At 37.6% G+C, this 22,940-nt stretch overlaps 1 protein-coding gene across 3 annotated transcripts in view; it reads left to right on the top strand.

Moving 5' to 3' along the window:
* Nucleotides 1-22,009, top strand: part of MEIKIN (meiotic kinetochore factor) — a 152,520-nt gene extending 130,511 nt beyond the window's left edge. For all 3 annotated transcript variants that reach the window (XM_055086741.1, XM_055086740.1, XM_028493439.2), the window contains 2 exons: nucleotides 12,020-12,143; nucleotides 21,813-22,009. In XM_055086741.1, coding sequence (XP_054942716.1) covers nucleotides 12,020-12,143; nucleotides 21,813-21,844 — 156 coding nt within the window. In that variant the 3' untranslated portion in view covers nucleotides 21,845-22,009. The remainder of the gene's footprint in view (nucleotides 1-12,019; nucleotides 12,144-21,812) is intronic.
* Nucleotides 22,010-22,940: the final 931 nt, after the last annotated feature.

Genomic DNA, 22,940 nt, shown 5'->3' with positions numbered 1-22,940 from the left:
AGGATCCCTGACTTCAGACTATACTAGAAAGCTACAGTAATCAAGACAGTATGGTACTGGCACAAAAACAGAAATATAAATCAATGGAACAGGATAGAAAGTCCAGAGATAAACCCACGCATGTATTATCACCTTATCTTTGATGAAGGAGGCAAGAGTGTACAGTGGAGAAAGACAGCCTCTGCAATAAGTGGTGCTGGGAAAACTGGACAGCTACATGTAAAAGAATGAAATTAGAACACTCCCTAACACCATACACAAAAATAAACTCAAGATGGATTAAAGACCTAAATGTAAGGCCAGACACTCTAAAACTCTTAGAGGAAAACATAGGCAGAACACTCTATGACATAAATCACAACAAGATCCTTTTGCCCCACCTCCTGGAGTAATGGAAATAAAAAGAAAAATAAACAAATGGGACCTAATGAAACTTAAATGCTTTTGCACAGTAAAGGAAACCATTAACAAGATGAAAAGGGAACCCTCAGAATGGGAGAAAATATTTGCAAACGAAGCAACTCACAAAGGATTAATCTCCAAAATATACAAGCAGCTCATGCAGCTCAATATCAAAAAAACAAACAACCCAATCCAAAAATGGGCTGAAGCCCTAAATAGTCATTTCTCCAAAGCAGATATACAGATTGCCAACAAACGTATGAAAAGATGCTCAACATCACTAATCATCAGAGAAATGTAAATCAAAACTACAATGAGGTATCACCTCACACCAGTTAGAATGGCCATCATCAAAATATCTACAAACAATAAATGCTGGAGAGGGTGTGGAGAAGAGGGAACCCTCCTGCACTTTTGGTGGGAATGTAAATTGATACAGCCACTATGGAGAACAGTATGGAGGTTCCTTAAAAAACTAAAAATAGAACTACCATATGACCCAGCCATCCCACTACTGGGCATATACCCTGAGAAAACCATAATTCAGAAAGAGTCATGTACCACAATGTTCATTACAGCACTATTTACAATAGCCAGGACATGGAAGCAACCTAAGTGTCCAATGACAGATGAATGGATAAAGAAGATGTGGCACATATATACAATGGAATATTAATCAGCCATATAAAGAAACGAAATTGAGTTATTTGTAGTGAGGTAGATGCACCTAAGTTCTGTCATACAGAGTGAATTTAGTCAGAAATAGAAAAACAAATACCGTATGCTAACACATATATATAGAATCTTAAAAAAAAAAAGGTTCTGATGGACCTAGGGTCAGGACAGGAATAAAGACACAGACAGAGAATTGACTTGAGGACACAGAAGGGGATAAGGTAAGTTGGGATGAAGTGAGATAGTAGCACTGATATATATACACTACCAAATGTAAAATAGCTAGTGGGAAGCAGCTGCATTGCACAGGGAGATCAGCTCGGCTCGGTACTTTGCGACCACGTAGAGGGGTGGGATAAGGAGGTTGGGAGGGAGACGCAAGCAGGAGGGGATATGGTGATATATGTATGTATATAGCTGATTCAATTTGTTATACAGCAGTAACTAACCCAACACTGTAAAGCAATTATACTCCAATAAAGATGTTAAAAAAAAGTTTCACTGTTAAGCTTAAAGCTTGTGCAACTTATTTTATAGATAACTTGTACTAAGCTGGATAACCTGTGGTAAGAAACAAGTAAAAGATTTTAGCAGCTGAAAGAATAAAGGTTCATTTCTTGATCATGCTATACGTCGATTGGGTTGACTTAGTGCCCTGCTCATAGCACAGCCTGCATCTTGAATATTGCTAGAAATTATGCCAGTAAAAAAAAAAAGAAAACTCTGGAATGTCTTCTTACATTGGCAATTAAATATTCTGGCCTGGAAATGACATTCATTACTTTTGCTCAAAACTCATTGGCCAGAAATACTCACGTGTCCTTACTGAATCAGAAGGGGAATAGGAGGTGCATCTTCTCCATGAAAAGTAAAAAGTCTTTGAGAAACAATACTCAGGACTACCAAAATCTTTTACTAGGTTGAGAACTTCCGCTTATTTCTAGTTTGCTATGATGTGAATATGATTTTTATTAAAATTTTTTCTGCATCTGTTGGGTACATACTTCTGTGTTGAGAGCGATTTTTCTCTCTGCTCTTTGATGCTATCATTCCACTGTCTTCTCTCTTACATACTGATGTTGGGACTCTTCTATTAGCCTAATGGTCATTTCCTTGTATATTATATGTATGAAGGAAAGGGTTAGATCATGAGGCCTGCACTTTCCTAAGGTCCTCAGGCCTATCCTGTGGTGAGGCTCCTGGGAGATGACCTCTGAGCCCTTGGAGTATCCTGACTGATAACAGCGTTTTTGTATGTTCTGAGCCAGACCAGGTAGTTTATGCTAGGAAATGATTTATGGTTCACACCTGTTTTTGTTGCCTGAGGCTTTGGGCCACCTTGTATCAGTTTGACCTCTGGGGGACTGGGGTCTGAGTAGCTGAGGTCAGTCATGCAGGCACTGCATGCTTATGTGACTGACTCCAAATAGACACCCTGATGCCAAGGCTCACTGAGCTTCCTTGGTTGGCAGTACTTTGCACATGGGAGAAATAAGTGCTCTCCATGTGACTTCAACTAGGAGTGGACAACTGGAAGCGTATCCTCCTGAATTCAGTTCTGTATGCCTTTTCTTCTGGACTCCACCCTATGTGCCTTTTCCTTTTGCTGATTTTATCTTATTTTAATTTTTAAAAGTAATTAATTGTTTGTATTGAAGTAGAGTTGATTTAAAATATTATACTTTTATAATATTTTCAGTTGTATAGATAGTGATTCAGTATTTTTGCAGACTGTACCCCATTATAAGTTATTGTAAAATAATGGCTATAATCCCTGTGCTCTACAATATATCCTTGTTGCTAATCTATTTTATACATAGTAGTTTTTGTCTGTTACTCCAGTCCCCCTAATTTGTCCCTCTCCCCTGCCATCTCCACTTTGATAACCACAAGTTTGGTTTCTATGTCTGTGAGTCTATTTCTGTTTTGTGTATATATTCATTTGTATTATTATTTTTTTAATATTCCACATATAAGAGATGTCATTAAGTATTTGTCTTTCTCTGTCTGACTTATTTCATGAAGTATAATATTCTCTAAGTCCGGGGCTTCCCTGGTGGCGCAGTGGTTGAGAGTCCGCCTGCCGATGCAGAGGACACGAGTTCGTGCCCCAGTCCGGGAAGATCCCACATGCCGTGGAGCGGCTGGGCCTGTGAGCCATGGCCGCTGAGCCTGCACGTCCAGAGCCTGTGCTCCACAACGGGAGAGGCCACAGCAGTGAGAGGCCCGCTTACCGCAAAAAAAAAAAAAAAAATAATAATTCTCTAAGTCCATCCATATTGCTGAAAATGACAGAATTTCATTCTTTTTTATGGCTAATGGTTCTTTATATATGTATATATATATATATATATATATATATATATAGCATCTTCTTTATCCATTTATCTGTCGATGGACACTTGGGTTGCTTACATGTCTTAGGTATTGTAAATAGTGCTGCTGTGAACATTGTGGTGCATGTATCTTTTCAAATTAGTGTTTTCATTTTTTCTGCACATATACCCAGGAATGGAATTGCTGGATCAAATGGTAGTTCAATTTTTTTTTTTTGAGGAACCTACATACTGTTTTCCATATTGGCCGCACCAATTTACATTCCCACCAACAGTGCACAAGGGTTTCCTTTTCTCCACATCCTCTCCAACATTTGTTTTTTGTAGACTTTTTGATGATAGCCATTCTCACAGATGTGAGGTGATATCTCATTGTTGTTTCAATTTGCGTTTCTTTAATAATTAGCAATGATGAGCATCTTTTCATATGCCTGTTAGCCATCTGTATGCCTTCTTTGGAAAAATGTCTATTTAGGTCTTCTAGCCATTTTTTGATTGGGTTGTTTGTTTTTATTGATATTGAGTTTTATGAGCTGTTTATATATTTTGGTTATTAACCCCTTGTTGGTCATATCATTTGCAAATATTTTCTCCCATTCTGTAGGTTGTATTTTCATTTTGTTTATGGCTTCCTTTACTATGCAAAAGCTTTTAAGTTTACTTAGGACCTATTAGTTTATTTTTGCTTCTATTTCTTTGCCTTAGGAGACAGATTCAAAAAATATTGCCACTATTTATGTAAAAGAGTGTTCTACTTTTGTTTTCTTCTAGGAGTTTTATGGTTTCTGGTCTTGTATTTAGGTCTTTAATCCATTTTGTAATTTTTTTTTTGTAAACGGTGTTAGAAAATGTTCTAATTTCATTCTTTTACGTGTAGCTGTTCATTTTACCCCAGACCACTTGTTGAAGAGATTGTCTTTTCTCCACTGTATAGTCTTGTGTCCTTTGTCATAGATTAATTGACCATAGTTGTGTAGGTTTATTTCTGGGCTTTTTATTCTGTTCCATTGATCTATGTGTCTGTTTTTGTGCCACTACTCTGCTGTTTTGATTACTGTAACTTTGTAGTATAGTCTGAAGTCTGGAAAGGTTATACCTCCAGCTTTGTTCTTTTTTCTCAAGATTATTTTGGCAACTCAGGGTCTTTTTGTTGTTCCATATGACTTTTAGGACTATTTGTTCTAGTTATGTGAAAAATGTCATGTTTATTTTGATAGGAATTGCATTAAATCTGTAGATTGATTTGGGTAGTATGGCCATTTTAAAAATATTAATTCTTCCAATCCAAGAGCACAGGATATCTTTTCATTTCTTTGTATCATCTTCACTTTCTTTCATCAGTGTTTTATAGTTTTTAGAGTGTAGGTCTTTCACCTCCTTGGTTAATTTTGTTCCTAGTTATTTTATTCTCTTCTCTGTGTGTTTAAACAGGATTGTTTTTGTTTATTTTACTTTCTTTCCATTATTTCATTATTAGTGTATAGAAATGCAACAGATTTCTGTATTCTAATCTCATGTCATGCAACTTTACTAAATTTATTTGTTATTGCTAATAATTTTGGTGTGGAGGCTTCAGGATTTTCTATACAAAGTATCGTATGACCTCTTCTCTTCCAATTTGGATACATTTTCTTTGTTTTTCTTACCTTATTGCTGTGGCTAAGCCTTCCATTACTATGTTAAATAGAATTGGTGGGAGTGGGCATCTTCGTGTTGTTTCTGATTTTAGAGGAAAGACTTTCAGCTTTTCACCATTGAGTATGATATTAGCTGTGGGCTTGTTGTAAATGGCTTTTATTAAGTTGAGATATGTTCCCTCTATACCCACTTTTTTTTTTTTTTTTTGCGGTATGCGGGCCTCTCACTGTTGTGGCCTCTCCCATTGCAGAGCACAGGCTCCGGATGTGCAGGCTCAGTGGCCATGGCTCACAGGCCTAGCCGCTCCACGGCATGTGGGATCTTCCCAGACCGGGGCACGAACCCGTGTCCTCTGCATTGGCAGGCGGACTCTCAACCACTGCGCCATCAGGGAAGCCCCTGTACCCCCTTTGATGAGAGTTTTTATCATGAATGGATGTTGAATTTTGTCAAATGCTTTTTCTGCGTCTATTGAGATGATCATGTGATTTTTATCTTTCCTTTTGTTATTGTGGTGTATCATACTGATTGATTTACAAATGTTGAACTGTCCTTGTGACCCTAGAATAAATCCAACTTGATCATGTATATGATCCTTTTTATATATTACTGGATTTGGTTTGCTGATATTTTGTTGAGGATTTTTGCATCTATATTCATCAAAGATATTGGCCTGTAATTTTCTTTTTTTGTAGTGTCTTTGTCTGCTTTTGGTATCAGGGCAATGGTGGCCTTATAGAATGAATTGAGAGTGTTCTTTCCTCTTCAATTTTTGGTATAGTTTGAGAAGGATAGGTATTAATTCTTTTTTATATGTTTGGTAGAATTCCCTTGTGAAGCTCTCTGGTCCTGGACTTTTGTTTGCTGGGAGTTTTTTTAAAATTACAGATTCTATTTCACTTCTAGTGATTGGTCTGTTTAAATTATTTGTAGCTTTTTGGTTCAGTCTTGGCAGGTTGTATGCTTCTATAAATTTGTCAGTTTCTTCCAGGTTGTCCAATTTGTGGGCATACTAACTGTTCATAGTATTATCTTATGATTTTGGGGGGATATTTCTTTGTTGTCAGTTGTTATTTCTCCTCTTTCATTAATTATTATTATTTTTTCATTTATTAATTATTTTGAGTCCTCTCTTTTTTCTTCTTGATGAACCTGGCTAAAAGTTTATCAATTTAAAAATCTTTTTTTAAAAAACAGTTCTTGGTTTTATTGATCTTTTCTATTGTTTTTTGTCTCTATTTTACTTATTTCCTCTCTAATCTTTATCCTTCCCTCTGCTGACTTTGGGCTTTGTTTGTTCTTCTTTGTCTAATTCTTTTAAGTGGAATGTTAGGTTGTTTATTTGAGATTTTTCTTGTTTCTTGAAGAAGGCTGTATTGCTATAAACTTCCCTTTTAGAAATGTTTTTGCTGCATCTCATAGATTTTGGGAACTTTTTTTCCATTTCATTTGTCTTGAGGTATTTTTTGGTTTACTCTTCGATTTCATCATAGACCCATTGGTTTTTTAGTATCATGTTGTTTAGTCTCCACATGTTTGTTCTTTTCCCATTTTTCCTTCTGTAGTTGATTTGTATTTACATACCATTGTGGTTGGGAAAAAATGCATGATATAATTCCTATCCCCTTAAATTTGTTGAGGCTTGTTTTGTGGCCCAGTATGTGATTTATCCTGGAGCACTTTCTATGTGCACTTGAAAAGAATGTGTATTCTGCTATTTTTGGATTTAGTGTCCTATAGATATGTATTAAGTACAACCAGTCCATTGGGTTATTTAAGACCACTGTTTCTTTATTGATTTTCTGTCTGGATGATCTGTCCATTGATGCCAGTGGGGTGTTAATGTACCCTACTATTATTGTATTATTGCTAATTTCTCTCTTTATGTCTGTTAGTATTTGCTCTATATATATAGTTGCTCCTGTATGGGTGCATATGTGTTAATGAGTATAATATCCTCTTCTTGTATTGATTCCTTTATCACTGTGAATGATAATTAATCTTCATCTTTTTTATAGCCTTTGTTTTAAAATCTATTTTGTTTGATATGAGTATTGCTACCCCCACATTCTTGTTGTTTTTGTTTATATGAAATATATTTTCTATCCCTTCACTTTCAGTTTGTGTGTGTCTTTAGCCCTGAAGTGAGCCTCAGGTAGGCAGCATATTGAAGAGTCTTTTTTAATCCAGTCATCCACGCTGTCTTTTGGTTGGAGCATTTAGTCCATTGACACATAAAGTAATTATTGTAGGTATGTACTTATGCCATTTTATTACTTTTTTCCAGGTGTTTTTTGTAGTTGTTCTCTGTTGATTTCTTCTTTTTGTTTCTACCATTGTGGTTTGATGATTTTCTTTAGTAGTGTACTTGGGTACATTTCTTTTTGATTTCTCTTTATCTACTGTAGGTTTCTGATTTGTGGTTACCATAGAAATAATATTGACCCATGATTATATCTACTTGTTTTAAACTTGTATTCATTTAAGTTCAAACGCATTCTAAAAGATCTCCATTTTTTACTCCCCTCCCCAACATTTTGTGTTTTTGATGTCATATTTTACATCTTCATGCTTATCCTTTTGCTGGTAATTGTAGTTGTAGTTGCTCTTAAAATATTTTGTCTTTTAATCTGCACAGTGGTTTATTTAAGTAATCTTCAATCCTTACTATATACCTGCCTTACCTGCCTTTCCTAGTGGAATTTTCTCTTTCCTCTAGATTCTTACTTCTTTTCCATTTAGAGACCTTTCAACATTTCTTTTAGGGTAGGTTTAATATTGATGAATTCTTATAGTTTTTCCTTGTTTGAGAAGCTCTTTATCTCCTGTTCTAAATGATAACCTTACTGCATAGAGTACCCTTGGTTGTAGGTTTTTCCCGTTTAGGACTTTGAAAATATAATGCTGCTCCCTTCTGGCCTGCAAAGTTTCTGTGGAAAAATCAGGGGATAGCGAAAAGGGGATTCCCTTGTATATGACTCTTTGTTTTTCTCTTACTGCCTTTGGAATTCTCTATCTTTAACTTTTGCCATTTTAAGTATGACATGTCCTGCTATGGGTCTGTTTGTGTTCATCTTGTTTGGGACCCTCTGTGCTTCCTGTACCTGGATATGTTTCCTTCTCTAGATTTGCAAAGTTTTCAGCCTTAATTTCTTCAGATACGTTTTCAGTCCCCTTTTCTCTCTCTTCTCCTTCTGGAAACCCTATAATGTGAATGTTGTCACACTTAATATTATCCTAAAGATCTCATAGATTGCTTTTTTTTTCTCATTTGTGTTTCTTCCTGCTGTTCTGATTGGATGATTTACATTATTTTATCTTCCAGGTCACTTATGCATTCTTCTGTATCACTTAGTCTGCTATTCATTCCTTCTAGTGTGTTTCTTTATTTCAACTATTGAATTTTTCATTTCTGATGAGGTCTTTTTTATATTTTCTCTTTCCTTGTTAAAATGATCAGTGTTTAGATCAATTATTTTTCCTAGTTCAGTTAACATTTTTATTACCAATGATTTGAATTCTTTATCTCGTAAATTGCTTATTTTTGTTTGTTTGTTTGTTTGTTTTTCAGGGTTTTTCCCCTTGCTCTTTCAATTGAGGGCAGTTTCTCTGCCTTTTTGTTTTACTTAACTTTCTCTGCCTCTTTGAATTTAAATCAAACAGTTACCTGTTATGGTCTTGAAGGGGTGTTCTTACATGGGAGTTTCCCTCTGTAGACTGTATGTGCTCAATGCCTTTGGTGGGAGGGATGGATTTGATGTGGACACCAGGCACGCCTTTCTTCAGTGTTGCTGGCAGCTATCACCTTGGAGGAGGTGGGGCTGGAGATGGAGGGGCTAGAACTTGCACAGGCTGTGAGGCAGGACTTCCTCTCTGCTGCATGGCTGTCACAACCCAGTCACAGTGGGTTCTGATCCCAAACTGCTGGAGTAGAAGCCCTGAGGGTTGGGCTCATGCTGGCTCTGTTTTTAATTGTTTTTCCTTCTCCCTGTACCAGGACCTTTGTCCCAGAGGAGGGCTTGTGTGCCTACAGAAGTCCATTGCTCTGCCTGTGTTTGTCACATTTTTTCCCAGGTCTTGGCTGCTCCAGATATAGACCTGTGGTGTGGCATGGAGTGAGCCACACTCAGCTTGGGCTGGGGTACACAGCGAGGTGGTTGCAGGGAAACCCAGTGGCTGTGTTGTTGTCAGAAGTCTGGGCTGCTTCTGGGGTGCTGCTTGAGTAAACACCAGCAATCACCACCGCTGCTCTACCTTGGCTCTGCCCCAGAACCGGGACACCTCTGCATCCCAAGGTCGAGTCTTTTCCCCTGAGCTGCTGCCCTAGATTCAGTGCCACGCTGTGACATGGAGAGAGATGTGCCGGGGCGTTCACTTCACTCAAGTTGGGGAGTGCTGTGAGGTGGTTGCTGGAAACCCAGCAGCTGCTGGGGCAGACCTCTGTCTTCCCTGCCTGGGGGCAAGCCAGTACCTGTGCACTCCTCATGGATGAAGTCCAGGTTTCTTCAACCTTTCTGTCTCTACCAGTGGTTCTTCAACCAGCCAAAGGGCTGAATGAGTAGATACTCCCAAGAAAACTCTGGTACTGTTCAATATCAGAAGGATGGAAAATGAATGCTGGGCAGGAAAATTGCAGATGTCCACTTCAGAGGATGATATGAATTTTACATTTGAAGAAGTTTCTGTATAATCTTTTTTTTTTTTTTTGCGGTACGCGGGCCTCCCACTATTGTGGCCTCTCCCGTTGCGGAGCACAGGCTCCAGACGCGCAGGCTCAGCGGCCACGGCTCATGGGTCCAGCTGCTCCGCGGCATGTGGGATCTTCCTGCACAGGGGCACGACTCCGTGTCCCCTGCATCAGCAGGCGGACTCCCAACCACTGCGCCACCAGGGAAGCCCTCTGTATAATCTTTATTTAAAATAGGAGGAGCCCTTCATAAATATGTATCTCTACTTCTGAGTTCTAAGAGACAAGATATGTCATGTTTGAAAGATACAGTATTTCTCTATTCTAGAGACGGTCTGCTTGACGGTATATTGTCTAAATTAACTGACAATCTCTATCAAATTACCAATAGCGTTTTTCACAGCCCCTTTGGTACTTACTTTCTTGTTGTTATAATGAAATTATATGAGGATGTGAAATGCATTTTGTCCATCATTTCTGCTTAAAACTATTCTGAGCTGAATCTTGAAGAACAACTCTGACACTGACCTTGACCCTGATCATTTATTTTGTTGCTCTTATTTGATGAGAATCCTATGGACCTAAATTGGGGATCTCATCCTCCTAAGATTTGTATCTGTTTCTACTACAAGTGTAGCTAGGGTTGAGTATCAATCTGGGACCATTTTGGCCCCCTTTAACAATTCTGGTTTTGTGTCACAATCTCAGGTTCAGCATTCCTTTCTTCCTGTTGGCCCATTTACAGTGTCCTGTTCTGAGCCAGTCACTGTGTCTAGAAGCATGGAATACACTGATTGGCTAGGCTGGGTCTTGTGACCTTGTTGGTGCTCAGAAGTGTTATCAGTGGTGCTGGGAAAACTGGACAGCTACATGTAAAAGAATGAAATTAGAACATTCTCTAACACCATGCACAAAAATAGACTCAAAATGGATTAAAGACCTAAATGTAAGACCAGATAGTATAAAATTCCTAGAGTAAAACATAAGCAGGATACTTTTTGACATTGTTGCAGTAATATCTTTTTGGATCCATCTCCTAGAGTAATGGAAATAAGAACAAAAATAAACAAATGGTATCTAATTAAACTTAAAAGCTTTTGCACAGCAAAGGAAACCATAAACAAAACGAAGAGACACCCTACAGAATGGAAGAAAGTATTTGCAAACAATGCAACTGACAAGGGATTAATCTCCAAAATATACAAACACTAAATGTCCATCCATCAACAGATGAATAAAGAAGATGTATATTTATACAATGGAATATTACTCAGCCATAAAAAAGAATGAAATAATGCCATTTGCAGCAATATGGATGGACCTAGAGATTATCATACTAAGTGAAGTAAGCCAGACAAAGACAAATATCATATGATATCACTTATATGTGGAATCTAAAAAAAACCAATATAAATGAACTTATTTACAAAACAGAAAGAGACTCACAGACGTAGAAAACAAACTTATGGTTACCGAAGGGTAAAGGGGAGGTGGGGGGAGGGATAAATTAGGAGGTTGGGATTAATATATACACAATACTATATATAAAATAGATAACCAGCAAGGACCTACTGAATAGTACGGGGAACTATACTCAGTGTTTTATAATAACATATAAGGGAAAAGAATCTGAAAAGATATATATGTATATATAACTGAATCATCACTGCACTGTATACCTGAAACGAACACGATATTGTAAATCAGCTATACTTCAATGTAAAAAAAAGTTATAAAGGTAACCACTAGAAAGACTAAACGTTAGTGCTATGGGGGAAGGGATGTAAAGTGGTATAAAAAGGTGATTTAATTTAATTCATCAATTATAGAAGAAATAAATATTCCTCATAAAATTTCAAAAGAATTAACTGAGTTGGGAAATCAAGGAAATCTAGTGTTTGACTCTGACTTAAATTTATATTTATGTTTTAACTCAGTAAATCCTGTAAACTTTCCCACTTTGGAGTGTTTGAATCTCAACTCATTACTTTCTCTCTGTTTTTAAATAAGTTATCCAACCTCTCTGAACATAAGTTTCCTTGTTTTACAAATGGGAGTAATATAATCTGCTTTGCTGGTTCTTGTGAATATTAAATAAGCAAATGTTTTAAAACCAATTACCTAGTATCTGGAGTGAAATAAGCATTTCATAGATGCTTTCTATTGGTAATATCTATGAAATATATGGATATTGAGACTATTTGCCTTTGAAATAAAATAAAACAATCTATAGATATAGTACCTGGAAAAATTATGCAATATCTGCTTTTTTCTTTTGCAGTTTCCTTCAAATACATCAGAAATATGTTGTATTATTAAAGCGTCACCAGGAACTAGACAAGTGGAAAGTAAAGCTGTTACTGTAAGGAAGAAGAAATATTCTTTTCCTAAAGATACTCCTCAAGGTACTGTAGTATGAATGCAGAACCTACTTTTTGGAAGACACCAAACATTTTTTAATTGTAAATTCCTTATGTATACAGGAAGTTCAATTATAGATTATATTCTGAGAGTTCTGGCATAAAGTGGAAATGGTAAAATTATTAAAAACTTGGTCAGGTTTCAGAACCTGAGCAAAATAGTTTTTTGAAAGTCAAATACTTCATCTCTTGAAAAATTAGCTTATGCCATTGATTTAAAGTGTGTTTATCTAGGATACTTCCTCTTATAACTATCTGAAATTTAGTGTTGTTGGGTTTCATATTTAGTAGATATTTCATTTTTAAAGATATGGAGATATTTTTGCATTCACTTAACATTGGTTGAGCACTTCCTCTGTGAAAGGCATCTTATTATGACTTCTTTATTTCTCACTATTACTTTATGATGACAGGATGTATACTCTGTCCTCATTTAATATATTAAGAATCTGAGGCTTAAAGTATTATAGTATGAAATTTGTTTAAGATCACACTGCTTCCAAGTGGTGGAGAGGAATTCAATCTTTAAAGGCTTCTAAACGCCAAGTTTATGTTTTTCTGTACTTCTCTCACTGCATATCAGGCAGAATGTCTAATTACTTGATGGAGCTTGGGCACCTTCGAAAGGTAAGCAGGCAGTGAAGCAATTGAAACTTAATAGGTTATGTATAACTTGATCCTTGTCCCCATTTCCTCCACGGAATGTGCCCTGAGCACTCCTGAAGTCCACAGAGATCTTTTTATTTTTCTCTAAGTTCCTTGACTACTTAATTCAATGACACTCATTTGACACTTAATAATATACTACTACCTGACATAATTTACAATGCTGACTTTTCATATTCTTTAGGTTATGAAATTTTAAAGGACAGAAACCACATACTAGACTTGTTTCTATGTCTATCTCTGATAGCTCTTTTAGCATATATCAAAAAAAACAAACGACCAAAACCAAAATAAGCATTTCTCCAAAGAAGACATACAGATGGCCAAAAACCACATGAAAAGATGCTCAACATTGCTAATTAGAGAAATGCAAATCTAAACTACAATGGAACCCTCCTACACTGTTGGTGGGAATGTAAACTGGTACAGCCGCTATGGAGAACATTATGGAATTTCCTTTAAAAACTAAAAATAAAGCTACCATATGATCCTACAATTCCACTCCTGGGCATATATCTAGAGAAAACTATAATTCGAAAAGGTACATGCACCCCAGTGCTCATTGCAGCACTATTTACAGTAGCCAAGACATGGAAGCAACTTAAATGTCCATCAACAGATGAATAAAGAAGATGTATATTTATACAATGGAATATTACTCAGCCATAAAAAAGAATGAAATAATGCCATTTGCAGCAATATGGATGGACCTAGAGATTATCATACTAAGTGAAGTAAGCCAGACAAAGACAAATATCATATGATATCGCTTATATGTGGAATCTAAAAAAAACCAATATAAATGAACTTATTTACAAAACAGAAAGAGACTCACAGACGTAGAAAACAAACTTATGGTTACCGAAGGGTAAAGGGGAGGTGGGGGGAGGGATAAATTAGGAGGTTGGGATTAATATATACACACTACTATATATAAAATAGATAACCAGCAAGGACCTACTGAATAGTACGGGGAACTATACTCAGTGTTTTATAATAACATATAAGGGAAAAGAATCTGAAAAGATATATATGTATATATAACTGAATCATCACTGCACTGTATACCTGAAACGAACACGATATTGTAAATCAGCTATACTTCAATGTAAAAAAAAGTTATAAAGGTAACCACTAGAAAGACTAAACGTTAGTGCTATGGGGGAAGGGATGTAAAGTGGTATAAAAAGGTGATTTAATTTAATTCATCAATTATAGAAGAAATAAATATTCCTCATAAAATTTCAAAAGAATTAACTGAGTTGGGAAATCAAGGAAATCTAGTGTTTGACTCTGACTTAAATTTATATTTATGTTTTAACTCAGTAAATCCTGTAAACTTTCCCACTTTGGAGTGTTTGAATCTCAACTCATTACTTTCTCTCTGTTTTTAAATAAGTTATCCAACCTCTCTGAACATAAGTTTCCTTGTTTTACAAATGGGAGTAATATAATCTGCTTTGCTGGTTCTTGTGAATATTAAATAAGCAAATGTTTTAAAACCAATTACCTAGTATCTGGAGTGAAATAAGCATTTCATAGATGCTTTCTATTGGTAATATCTATGAAATATATGGATATTGAGACTATTTGCCTTTGAAATAAAATAAAACAATCTATAGATATAGTACCTGGAAAAATTATGCAATATCTGCTTTTTTCTTTTGCAGTTTCCTTCAAATACATCAGAAATATGTTGTATTATTAAAGCGTCACCAGGAACTAGACAAGTGGAAAGTAAAGCTGTTACTGTAAGGAAGAAGAAATATTCTCTTCCTAAAGATACTCCTCAAGGTACTGTAGTATGAATGCAGAACCTACTTTTTGGAAGACACCAAACATTTTTTAATTGTAAATTCCTTATGTATACAGGAAGTTCAATTATAGATTATATTCTGAGAGTTCTGGCATAAAGTGGAAATGGTAAAATTATTAAAAACTTGGTCAGGTTTCAGAACCTGAGCAAAATAGTTTTTTGAAAGTCAAATACTTCATCTCTTGAAAAATTAGCTTATGCCATTGATTTAAAGTGTGTTTATCTAGGATACTTCCTCTTATAACTATCTGAAATTTAGTGTTGTTGGGTTTCATATTTAGTAGATATTTCATTTTTAAAGATATGGAGATATTTTTGCATTCACTTAACATTGGTTGAGCACTTCCTCTGTGAAAGGCATCTTATTATGACTTCTTTATTTCTCACTATTACTTTATGATGACAGGATGTATACTCTGTCCTCATTTAATATATTAAGAATCTGAGGCTTAAAGTATTATAGTATGAAATTTGTTTAAGATCACACTGCTTCCAAGTGGTGGAGAGGAATTCAATCTTTAAAGGCTTCTAAACGCCAAGTTTATGTTTTTCTGTACTTCTCTCACTGCATATCAGGCAGAATGTCTAATTACTTGATGGAGCTTGGGCACCTTCGAAAGGTAAGCAGGCAGTGAAGCAATTGAAACTTAATAGGTTATGTATAACTTGATCCTTGTCCCCATTTCCTCCACGGAATGTGCCCTGAGCACTCCTGAAGTCCACAGAGATCTTTTTATTTTTCTCTAAGTTCCTTGACTACTTAATTCAATGACACTCATTTGACACTTAATAATATACTACTACCTGACATAATTTACAATGCTGACTTTTCATATTCTTTAGGTTATGAAATTTTAAAGGACAGAAACCACATACTAGACTTGTTTCTATGTCTATCTCTGATAGCTCTTTTAGCATAGTGGTAGGGAATAGTAGATGCTGTATAAGTCAGGATTCTACCGAAGAAACAGAACTAGTGGGACATATATAGCTACAATACATGTATATGTATGCAAAGAGATTTATTTCAGAGAATTGACTTATGCAATTGGAGGGTCTCACTGAAAACTCTAGGGCAGGCTGGAAACTCTTGGGCAGGAGCTAATGATACAGTCAGTCCTCAGGAGGAATTTTTCTTCTTCAGAGAAACCTCAGTTTTGCTCTTAAGGTCTTTCAGTTGATTGGATGAGGCCTACCTACATTATCAAGGATAATTTCCTTTACTTAAAGTTAGTTATTACATATGTTAGCCGAACCTACAAAATACCTTCACAGCAACACCAAGATTAGTATTTAATTTAATTGGGTAATGTTGCCTAGCCAAGTTGATGCATACAACTAACCATGACAGTCCACTCCATGTCAACTATGCATTCATACACATTTCCTTGAACCATATTTAATCTCCAAATAAAGACAATAACAAAGTCATACTTCTGCCTAACATAATACAACTGCTGTACATAAAACTGAAAATGTGCTAACTCCTTCCCCAGAAGAGGATGGGTGATGTTTGTTCTTCTCCTTGATATCATATAACTTAAATACTATGATATAAAGTTAACTGATATTAATATAACTTATGTTATATGATATAGGCATGAGAGAGAGAAGAAAACAAAGATATTTGCTTGACTAGTCATGTGGTCATAACGGGTATTTATAACTACCTTCCTCCACTACCCATTCCATATTCCCTCTCCCCTCAGTAAGTACCTCAGCTGGTTGTGGTTCTTTAACTGGTCAGGTGACACAACCCTCATTTCTGAAGGGCCTGTGCTGTTAGTAGTCCTGCTTAGATTGGGTTATTGTAGTTTTCCATTGACCTTAATCACGGGGCATGGTAGTACTAAGAGATGCTCTAAATGATCTCCTGTATTCCAGACATACTCTTCCTTACATCCGTCATGGAGTAGTAGTCCAGTTTCCCCTTGGTAGTCAGGATCAATCACCCCAGCCAGCACAGTAAGTTCCTTCTTTGCCTGTTGACTCAGGGGCATGAGAAGCTCAAAGTGGCCAGGTGGCTGTCTTAATTTCTATTTCAATGGAATCATTGTTGTGACTCCTGCATTACTCCCTTTGGAACTAAGACCTCTAGACCTGCAGAGCATAAAGTCATGGCAAAAGGAGGCAAAAATTTTGCTAGTGGGTCACCAGGAGTAGTATTGAATAGTCCCACTACCATTTCTACTGCTTGACTCCTGGGCCTGTGAATCCTGGCTATGGGAGAAACAGTACCATGTATTGGATGCTGATTCAGAGCATACACAACCTTCTGCAGAACCTTGCCTCAGCCCTGCAAGGTATTGCCACCTAGTTGGTGCTATAACTGAGTATTCCAAAGGCCTTTCCACCATTCTGTCAAGCCAGCTGCTTCAGAATGGTGGGGAACATGGTAAGACCAGTGAATTCCATGAGCTTGGGTCTATTGCCAAACTACTTTTGCTGTGAGGTGAGTTCCGTAATGAGAAACAATGTTGTGTGATACCATGATGGTGGATAGGGCATTCCATAAATCTTTGGTTGGTGATTTTTAGCAGAAGCATTATGTGCAGGGAAGGCAAATCCATATCCAGAGTAATTGTCGATTCCAGTAAGAATAAAATGCTGCCCTGATCATGATGGAAGTGGACCAATGTAATCAACCTCTTGCCACCAGGTAGCTGGCTGACCTCTCCAGGGAATGGTGCCATATCAGAGACCAACTAGGTGTTGGTCTCTGCTGCTGACAGATTCGGTACTCAGCAGTGGCTGTAGCCAGGTTGACTTTGGTGAGTGGAAGTCTGTTTTGCCGAGACCATGCATAACCTCCCTCCCTGCCACTATGGCCACTTTGTTCATTGGCTTATTGGGTGATGACAGGGGTGGCTGGGGATAGAAGCTAACGGGTATCCACATAACAGGTCATCTTATCCACTTGATTATGAAAATTTTCCTCTGCTTAGATAACCCTTTGGTGAGCATTCATGTGGGACACATATATCATCATGTTTTTTGCGCATTCAGAGAGTTCTATCCACATGCCTCTTCCCATGTTTTCTTGTTACCAATTTTCAAATCATGTGCCTTCTGAGTCCCTGACCATCTAGCCAGACTATTGGTCACAGCCCATGAATCAGTATATAATCACACATCTGGCCATTTCTCCTTCCAGCAAAGTGAACAACCAAATATACTGCTTGAAGTTCTGCCCACTTGAAGTATATCCCTTCACCGGTTTCCTTCAGGGATGTCCCAGAAAGAAGCTGTAGGTGCTATAGCTGTCCACTTTCAGGTGGTGTCTGCATATCTTGCAGAACCATCTGTAAACGAAGCCTTAACTTTCTTTTCCTCAGTCACCTGACCATAGAGAACTCCCCATGATGCCATTAAAGCAGGCAGGGAGAGAGAAGATAATGTACCGGGAGTAGGGGCCACGGGCATATGGGCCACTTCCTCATATAACTTACTTGTGCCTTCAGGGCCTGCTTGAGCTCAGTCTCATATATACTGTTTCCATTTGCTAACAGAGTGCTGCTCTTCACAGCCAACTTTATGGCTTGGTGCATCAGACAACACACAATTCATGATGGGTAGCTCAGCTCTCATTGTAACTTCGTGGTCCATGGTTAAGTATTCAATCTCTACTAAGACCTAGTGGCAGAGCAAAAGCTATTTCTCAAAAAGAGAGTAATTACCCACATAGGATGGCAGCGCTTTGCTCCAAAATCCTCAGGGCCTGTACTGTGGCTATTCACCTACAAGCTCGAAACAGCATCTCTTTCTGCCACTGACATTTCAAGCACCATTGGATCTGCTGATATGGTACAAGTGGCACAGTAGCCTGGACCTTTTGCAGAGCCTTCTCTTTGTTCTGAGACTCCCTCAAAACCAGCAACTTTTTAGGTCACTTAGTAAGTGGGCTGGAGTAATACACACAAATGAGGAAATATGTTGACTCCAAAATCTAAAATGGCCCACTAGATGTTGTCTCCTTTATGGTTGTAGGAGGGGCCAGATGCGACAACTTATGCTTTACCTTATAAGGCATATAAGGCATATAAGGCATGAACATCCCAGATGTTGCCTAACCTTTCCTACTCTCATCTCTGTCATTGCTGGTAAAATTTCGATGAGCGCGTTTTTTCCTTATGGAGAAATCAGACCAAAATTTTTTTTTTTTTTTTTTGTGGTATGCGGGCCTCCCTCTGTTGTGGCCTCTCCCGTTGCGGAGCACAGGCTCAGCGGCCATGGCTTACGGGCCCAGCCGCTCCGCGGCATGTGGGATCCTCCCAGACCGGGGCGCGAACCCGGTTCCCCTGCATCAGCAGGCGGACGCGCAACCACTGCGCCACCAGGGAAGCCCCCAGACCAAAATTTTTAATTTAATTCACAGAGAGCCCCCTGATGCCTGTTGAACTAGTTGTGCCACCTCCTGGCTTCTTCCTAGGCTCTCACCTCATATAGCAGCCTCCTTATTTAAGTAATTCCCTTTCAACCTCTGGGCACTTGTCTCTGTCTTTCCTTCAGTAAAAATAGCAAAGCCCCAAGCTAACTGTGAGCATGTTATTTTAAACATGCAGCAGGCTATTTTTAGTCCTGGCATTTAACAGTTTAGCTAGTTTGGCAGTAATCTAATCAGGACTACAGAGTGAAGCTCACTTTTGATGGTCTAGGACCCCTGTTCAGTATGCTGCTTGTTCATTAATAACTGGCGCTATGCTGATTAAAGAAAAAAATTGGTGAAAGTAAACCACTAGAGGAGTCCAAAAGAGATGTGGTCGAGGAGGTAATGTGGGTAAGTAGAGATCTGAGAATGGTGACAGACAGACAGATAGAAGAGGCCTTAGAAAACATCCAGTCCAAGGTTTCTCATTGTGTGGTCCTCTGACCACCTGTACCAGAATCACTGCAGACCTGGTAAATTACAATCTCTAGAGATATGGCACAAGAATCTACAATTTGATGAGCTTTCAGAGTGATCCCAATAAGCACTAGAATTTGAGAACCATATAATAATCTAGTTTATTTTGCTCATTTTGCATATAACAAAAATGACCTGGCCATATTGATAAGTGACTTGCCCAAGTTCACACAGCTAATTACTGGTAGAATCAGAACTAGAACTTAGTTTTCCTGGTTCTAAGTTTGACTGGGTAGCTGTCAAATAGGGAATGTGGGGTAGAGTAGATAGGGCTCTGAGTTTCTCAGCTCATCCAGACAGGGCAGTTTTGATTCTCTTTGCTTTACACATTGGACTTCTATATTCTATTTAAACAGAGACTTAATTTTTTTTTTTTTTTGCCAAGAAGATGGTTGGACAATCATTGCTTCTGTACCTCTTACAGTTACAGGAGTGGATGTCTAATTTATTGGTACTTTAATTCAGCCAACAAGCATGCATTAGGCACTGCATTATTAGCTAGGGATAGGAGTATAGCCTTTGCTCTCTGGGGCTCACAGATTAGTGATGAGGTAGACCTCACAGTCTTCTCTATAAGGTGACAAGTTAGAAGTGGAGCAAAGCACTCTAGGAGCCCAGGAGAGGATGCTTTTAACTTTGAAGTGTCAGAGAAGACTTCCAAGCTAACAGTAAATTTTAGAAAATCAGGTAAAACCTGTAGCTATCCTTATAGTAAGATTTTTATTTTCATCTCCAGAAGAGATGATAAATGGTGTGTTATAAATTCATCTGTTAAGCTAGTAGAATAACAGCCTTTACCTGGATACATGTATATCTTTAGTGAGAGTTTGAGTTTTTAGATAATAATAGCAGGCAGAAGTATCACACAGAAATATGATAAAGTGTGGTGCTCATATCACATGGGGGAATTTATAAATAATGCAAATTCCAGGGTCATTGCTTCAGCAGTCTGATTTAGGATTTCTGGGGATTGAGGACCAGTGTAACCTAAAAATGTTTATTGGTATAATTGCCAGGGTTTAGTGACTGCTTAGGTACTGGTACAGGGTAGTGAGAGAGAAGGACAGTTAGAGGATGACTCCTAGGTGTCTAGTATTGTAAAGTTTTAGAAATGATGTGCTTTAGGTGATGTCAGGGGAAAATATAGGGCATGGCCCTGGATGTATATATGAAGGCAGAGGAGGGATAGGGAAGACTACATAGTTGGGTGGGTTGATTGCCACTTGGAAAGTTACTCAAAAATTGGTATGGAGAAGATGACTGTGGCCCAAAGTCTTTAATAAATGAGCAGATAGTATCTGAGGTCAGTGAAGACAACAATAAGGAGGAGTAGAGGGTAGAATAGCCAGTACTTCCCAAACTTTAATTTACTTGTGAACTGCTTGAGGATCTTGTTAAAAATGGAGATTTTGATTCAATAGGTCTGGAATGGAGCCCAAGATTCTACATTTCTAATCAACTCCTAGGTGACATTGAAGTTACTGGTCCATGGACCACACTTTGAATACCAAAGATATAGGTCTCTGGTGTTCCAAAAGCTGCACATCAGACTTACCTGGATATTTGAGTCCCTTGTCTAGAGGTTCTGTTCTAATTGGTATGGAGTATAGCCTGGATATCAGGATTTTTAAAAGCTCAGATAACTGTATGGTGCAGCAGAGTTTGAGAACCTATTGATATAGGCTGATTAGGCTAGCGGGTGAGGTATATCATAGTATGAAAGTGGCAATGGGAATAGGTAAAGCTGACTCCACTCTGGATCTTGCAGTACAAGATATTGGGGGAGGGGTGAAGGCCCCTGAATCCTGTATTGGAAAGAACCTGGGTTCACCTACAACAAAGGGTAGGAGAATGAAAAGGAGAGATGGGTAGGAAAATGTGAGGAGGTTCTGACTAGGTGGTGGCTGAGGAGGACTGGGATGAGAAGCACAACTGGATCCATTCCACCAGGTTACAAGGCTGCAGTTAGCGACCTGTGATGGCCACTAACAGCTGTCTTTGCTGGGCTTTCTATTGGAATGTTATTGAGCAGGTCTCTTTGTGTCTCCAAAGAGTAGAGAAGCGTCTTCAGCATGTCCAGGAAGGAGTGAGCCAGCTATTCCATTTTTTTTTTTTAATGACCTCTGGATTTGTTTCCTAAGGCTCAATGGAGTGAAACTAGAGTTGCTTGGACATCAAGCATTCTCTCCCCCAGGGACTAGTTATTAATAACTATTGAATACCTGCTTGTGATGCATATGAAATAATCTATTGTTATTTTTTTCTCCAGATATTATAATAAAAACAAGTGGCAGGATGTAGCAGCTGTGGCTGAATTTTCACTACTTTGAAGACTTGAATGTGAAGTCAAAGTCCGTGAAGCAGAATGTCTGCCTAAAATTACATGAAATTCAAAAATCAAAATTCTCTGATTATTTGTGATATATCCTGATGTTGAAATTCTGTTGAGTCTTATAAATTACTTTTAATGAGCTGAGAAAGAATCTTCTGCCTGCTTCTTAAATATATGTATTTGTATTATAAAATAACAAATAGCTTATATTAGAAGACTGTACACTAAATAGATGACTTCAGCTATTTATAAAGACCCAACACCAGGATACTAAGTAACTTCCTTTGATGGTTTTTTCCCAAGTTTATCCTTTGTATGGATTAAAGGTAGTAAAATTGTTGATGCTTATATTACAAGCTATTTTTAACAGAACTTAATTGAAACCACATGAGTGAGAGACCTAATTCCAGGTCTGACTGAAAGAAACTCTATACTTAAGGTTTGCTGAAGCAGGGAATGTATAATACATACAATCAATCACACACTAAGTATTTAATATATTACCTCATCTCCAAACAACCTTCTTTAGCTAATACTACCTATCTGTAGGATTTTTTTTGGTTTTTTGGGTAATATAGCTATTGTGGCATCTTGGAAATGCCCTTCCTAAAAAGGAACAATCCTGTTGTCAGTGAGCACAGTGTATAACGGTGAGATTTTAACTCTGTTGGTTTTACTAATGTTATTAGACATAAAAGTAAATGAGGCAAATTTTCAAAGCTCCTTCAATATGAAAGAAAATTGTAAAATTGAAGAATTAACTGAGGTTACATAACCCATATAGTACTCATTTTTAAATAGGAGTCCCATGAAAATATTCTTGTAAATGATTTGACAAGGTCTTAAGCCACTAACAAAACTATTTGTGATTTCAGTTCCACATTTTAGTCTGGAGGTGAAATATGGGAAAGTTGTTAGGAAATGTAGAAGAGATCATTAATGATGGATGTTAGAACCAAATTTAGAGCTGAATTCTAAATCAGTACTCAGCTAAGTCAGCAACTCCTGTGGTAGTTTTAAAGCAGAAGTGTGATAAGCAGTGGGGGAAGAAGAAATGGAATAGAA

This window comes from Physeter macrocephalus, chromosome 8 (genome assembly GCF_002837175.3).
Source record: "Physeter macrocephalus isolate SW-GA chromosome 8, ASM283717v5, whole genome shotgun sequence".
Lineage (NCBI taxonomy): Eukaryota > Metazoa > Chordata > Mammalia > Artiodactyla > Physeteridae > Physeter > Physeter macrocephalus.
The sequence above is the reverse complement of the archived record's forward strand: the minus strand, read 5'-3'. Positions and strand labels throughout refer to the sequence as shown.